General features: G+C 43.3%; 1 protein-coding gene across 1 annotated transcript in view; it reads left to right on the top strand.

Annotated features, from left to right (window-relative positions):
- The window catches only part of col12a1b (collagen, type XII, alpha 1b), a 100980-nt gene that overhangs the window by 4448 nt on the left and 91053 nt on the right, over positions 1-5479 (top strand). The window contains exons 3-5 of the mRNA XM_017302095.1: positions 938-1054; positions 2206-2349; positions 3966-4022. Coding sequence (XP_017157584.1) covers positions 938-1054; positions 2206-2349; positions 3966-4022 — 318 coding nt within the window. The remainder of the gene's footprint in view (positions 1-937; positions 1055-2205; positions 2350-3965; positions 4023-5479) is intronic.

Genomic DNA, 5479 nt, shown 5'->3' with positions numbered 1-5479 from the left:
TAAACATGTAGTTAGCATGTTAAACATGTAGTAAGCATGTAAACATATAGTTAGCTTGTTAAACATGTAGTTAGCTTATTAGACATGTAGTTAGCATATTAAACATGTAGTTAGCATGTAAACATGTAATTAGCTTGTTAAACATGTAGTTAGCTCATTGAACATGTAGTTAGCATGTAGTTAGCAATCTGTGACATGTTTACATGAATGAATAACTTGGAGATAATGTGACTTTAAAAAATAAGCCTCCATTTTTTTCTCTTGATCGAGTTAATAACCCAAATTATTTCTGCTGTTTTTGAGCTGAACTCGTGTGAACTGGGTTTATTTCTGCTGCTGGGTGTGATGGTTCCTGTCCGGTCCAGTTTCACAGTAGCATCGCTCACTAGGTTCCCATCAGCACCACCAGCTCCACTTATTTCAGCTTCACTGGTTTTTCTTTCAAAGTTTGGGTAGAAACACCTGATTTTGATTTCAGTTGGAGCCTTAGAACCATAAGCTGTTGTTGTTTTCTAATAATCCATTAGAGATAAAATAAATAAAACAATTCAGGAAAAAAATCAACAATAAATAATTCCTTGCAGTTTCATTAATGAGATGTTTTAAAGTCTAAATTCATTGATTTACTTTTATCGGTTGAAGAACTGAGATCAACTTTGTTCAGATTCAGGTTTTCAGTCACTGTTTCCTTCCTGGTCAGATCCTGAACTCTCCCAGTGTTCCCAGTGTTCCCAGTGTTCCCAGTGTTCCCAGAACAGAACCACCTCTGGGTTTGGTTCTTCTTCTTGTCGTCTCTCTGTCTGTTCGTCTGTTTCCTCCAACAGTGAGCTGCTCTGACTTCCTCCAGGAAGCGTTGACTGTTGGCCGCCCTTCAGATTATCCGCGTGCCTCTGAGCCGCAGCGCTAACCGCTAACCGCTAACGTTTTGTCTCCACAGTGGACGCGCCGAGCGATTTAAGGTTTAAGATTTTAAATGAGAACACGGTTCAGATGATCTGGAGTCGGCCGCTCAGCAGGATACAGGGCTACAGGATACACGTGACCTCTGACTCAGGTAGGAGCTCCTGATGATGTAACGATGACATCACTGCATGCCTGAGCAGATCATGTGACCTTCATCACATCTCTGAGACTTTCTGCTATAAAACTCATCAAACGAAGCTCAGTAGCGGACACTGCTAGCTAAAAAGTATTGTTTTATGTGTGTTTAGCAGGTTAGCATTAGCTTCTGCTAATTTTTTATATGTGTTTATTGCTGGTTTCCATTGTGTTTTTATGTGTCTAGCATTAGCATGGCTAAGATTCTTGCTTAGTGAATTAGTGGTTAGTGAAGCTAACGTTTTGGCTAGCTGTGCCCATCGCTGTCAGTAACTGCTGCTGATTTTAGTGCAAACACATAAAATCTCCATTACAACCAGGGCGGCCATTTTGAAAAATATTCACAAAACAAAAAAGAAACAAGGTCAAAAATAAAATATGTAATTTATGAGTTGACACCAAACACATTAATATTTTACTGCAAAATTTATTTTCTATGGCAGCCATCTTGAAAAATACAAAAATTATCAGTAAATACAAGTTTAGTGAGTTTGATCATTTATGATGTCACACCAAAAATATTAATCTGGGAATTCTATTGGCACATTTGTATTGACAACCATCTTTAAAAATGGCAGCCATTTTGAATCTTTCAGAACAGACCCTTCCTGTTGGCCAGCTAGCAGCTGGTCTGCTGTGAAGCACGGTGGTGGCAGCATTATGCTGTGGGCTCTGCCCCAAAGCCATCTGAGCGTCTGGCTGCCTGTAGAGCCTGAAGGGTCCGATAAGCTCTGGAAAGTTTTCTTGGCGCTGCGTGGAAACGTTTGAGGGAAAACATGAACCCACCGTGAGACGGAGATGAAAAACAACATTCCTGTAAATGTCTTCCATCCGTTTGTCATCCAGCCTTCAGCTCCTAATCCAGGACTCGTCTCCTCTCTACCTGGAGGCAGGAGATGTTTTCCTGCAGCAGTTACCAACCATTTCATGCCAGATTTGAGAGCATTAAGGAGTTAAAGCTTTAATGTGGAAAGTTTTCATTAAACTGTTGTTTCCTCGGCTCCTCCAGCGCTGCAGGTCAGCACTTGGAGTCGGCTTTGACTCTCGGAGAGATGAAGTCATGTCATAGTTTCCTAATGGCTTCCTTCTGACTCTGCTTTGTTGCAGGCGAAGCGGCGAGACAGCTTTCTCTGCCTGCCTCTGCGACTAAGACGTCCATCTCAGAGCTGCGTCCTGATGTGGACTATGTGGTCACCATGGTGGCGTTCGCCGGGCCCCAGCAGAGTCTGCCCGTCTCTGGCCAGCTCACACGTGAGTCACCCAGCGGAAAGCTGAGCGCCGTCCAGCCGAGCTCCAGCAGCCGGTCGCTCCGACAGCAGTAACTGGGAGACATAACAGGAAGATGGCTGATGAGTCAGCCTGGATTCTGGTTTAAACACAAACTTTGTCTTTATTTTAGACAAAGTGCCAAAGCTCAGGTTTTATTACTAAACGGTTTTAGGAGAAAGTTAATTCCCTCTGATCAGGCCAGTAAAAACTCTAAGGTAATAAATGTATTTATTATGTGTTATACAGATACTAGCCACATGCGGTTTAGTAAATATTCACCCAGTTGAACCTGATCGTCACGCATACAGCAGATGAACGTATCTAACTTTTTCTCTATTGTGACAAAACCCACTGACTGAGGCCCCAGTAACTTATAATAACTGAAATTAAGTTAAATTGCTCCATTTAAATTACATCACTTCACCCGCTGCTGTCTGAACTCAGCTTCACAAACTCCTCCTGGTCGCATCTGCAGCGAAACCTGCTGGTTCATCGTCAGCTGGATCTATTTTTTACCGCTTTTACCAGGATTCATTTATTTATTTTAGTTTTTTGTGGTTTCGCTTCCCTGAAACGGACAGATGCTCCGTCTGCCGCTCTCCTTCTGGAGCGCAGCGTCTTCAGCTCCATCTGTTAGAACCTCAGTGAGCGTTAAGTTTAACCCTTTGCAGCGGCGGCCATCTTTTATTTCCTCCAGATAATCTGGATCAGCTCAACGCTGCATGTCTTTAGTTTCCTCTGGTCTGTGATGGAGACGCGAGTTCAACGCCGTTTCTACCAAAGGTTTCTAACGCTCCTCCTGACCAGACGCTCCGAACCGTCCGGTCCGTAACGCCTCAACACGCCGTCCGCTCCGGTCAGAAACACGCATTTAGTTCAGAGACCATGAGAAGATATTCAGAAAGGACCTTTGATTGATTTTAGTTGCCTCTGCATGAACGATTTGCATAAAGTCTGTAATGTTTCCTCATGTGAACCAGTCAGGGGTGTTAATTATAACCTGTCTAAATGACCAACGGCTTTAAATTTTCACGTATTTTAAACAAATAACCGGTCAAATGCGTAAAATATTCCGTTAATTCAACCTCTGGTATTATATATAATTCCTAAAACTGTTGTTTTTATGCCAGACCCATTGCAGGGGCCCTGGGCCCCTCTGGCCCCCCTTTAGTTTGTCACTTATGTTCACACAGTGAGAAGCTAAAACAGAGGAATCAGTTTGACTGATTTCAGTTGTTCTTAACCAACGAGAACAAACTGAGCGATGTTTGTTTACTGAATGTTAGTAAGACAGTCGAACATTCCTGATCCGAGGAATGTTCGACTGTTCCTGATCCGAGGAATGTTCGACTGTTCCTGATCCGAGGAATGTTCGACTGTTCCTGATCCGAGCCGGAAAACTCCAGGAGAAGAATTTGAACCATCTGATTCCAGGCAGACGTTAAATGAATGTAAATGGTTTTTAGAGCCAGTGGTGTTAAAGTTAACGGCGCTGGAAAAGCCCCAGTTCCTCCTCCATGCTCCAGTTCAGGTCAGCTCTGGTCCCAGTTTGCTGCTGGAACATGGAGGCTGAACTCTGTGATCTGTTTCTCTTCCAGTCGAGTCGAGCAGCAGCTCCAGAGGAACCAGGAAACCCGATTCCTCCGATCCAGTCAGTAAGTTCTGATCCGCTTCCTGCTTTACAGCAGAGCCACTCAGCAGCCCAACGTCTAAACAAATGAAGAATAAATATTCACAACACTCTATTTCTAGCTGTAGCATATCTGAAGCTAGTTAGCCATTAGCTCTAATCAGAACCTGGATTAGTTTACAATCTGAACCATTTCAACAGCAGGTTAGCAGTTAGCAAAGTCAGCTAACTACAGAGAGCTAAGGGATGCTGACAGTTTAGCCGACTAACCTACCCGGCTAACTACCAGAATAACATTTATCAAAGTCTGCTTAAACTGTTAGCAGCTAGCTCTTTAGTTAGCCTTAAGCTAACCATGTTTGCACCTTTAAATTAACAATAACCAACAAAACATTTACTTTTAGCGGTTGATCTAACTAGCGTGTTTTCAGAAATTAGACTATTTACTAGTATTTTGTTGCTATTCTAGTTAGCTAGCTAGCCAGGTAATGATGTTGTACTTACTAGTTTAGGTGACCTAACAAGCTAACTGCCAGACGTTGCCTTTTTAATCATTAAACTTTTTTTAGACACTTAAAGCTGTTAGAGACAACATAGCAAATTGTTTAGCTAACCAAACAAACTAACTACCAGAACTGCTGTTGTACTGGTTTAGCTGACTGATCTAACCAGCTAATTAATAATAAAATAACAAGAACATAATAATGTATCAATGCCAGTTGAAATCTTGGTTCTGTTAGCAGCTACCAGCTAACTGACTTTAACATGCGTTTAGCTTTTAGCAGGAGACGAAGCTGTTGAGCTGGTTTAGCTAGCTGACCTAATTAGCTCAGAACCTTTTTTCTTTAACCATGGAGCAAACCTGATGTTACTTTAATATTCAGTTCCTGTCGCTGCAGGAGGAACCACAGCAGAAGGAAATTGGTTTCATGCTAGCTTCAGGCTAACGGTAGCACAAGGCGGTTCCCAACAAACTGGACCCAACTGTACAGTAATATTCCTGATTGGACCCAACAGAACTCAAATGTTCTTGGTCATCAGAGACGGTTTTCTGCCAACCAGTGGTGCCAGTTTCTGAATCAGCTGCAGGCGCTCACGGCGGGGTCATAGGTCAGGATTGAGGCTGTTGTTGGAGTCCAGCTCTGACGCCCTGGTGGAAATGGAAACCATTACAGATCTGCTGGTTTATAGGAACGTTGCTGCTGCTGCTGCCTCTGTGGGCCCAGATCTGCTAACGATGACGACTTTGGGCTGAATTTTCCCACTTTTCACCAGAGGAAAGTCAGAAAGAAACTTCCAGAAGGCCGAGCAGCTGGTTAACTGCAACAGGCTGATCTAATGTGCAGCGCGAGCCAAGCCTTGTGAAACCCTGACGCAGAAACACCATGATTTAGAAAACCAGTAAACGTGCAACGCCTCCTGCTGCAGCTCCTATTAAACGCCTCCTGCTGCAGCTCCTATTAAACTCCTCCTGCTGCAGCT

The sequence above is a fragment of the Poecilia reticulata genome, linkage group LG21 (genome assembly GCF_000633615.1).
Source record: "Poecilia reticulata strain Guanapo linkage group LG21, Guppy_female_1.0+MT, whole genome shotgun sequence".
NCBI lineage: Eukaryota > Metazoa > Chordata > Actinopteri > Cyprinodontiformes > Poeciliidae > Poecilia > Poecilia reticulata.
Note: the sequence above shows the minus strand (reverse complement) of the source record. Positions and strands in the feature narration are given on the sequence as shown.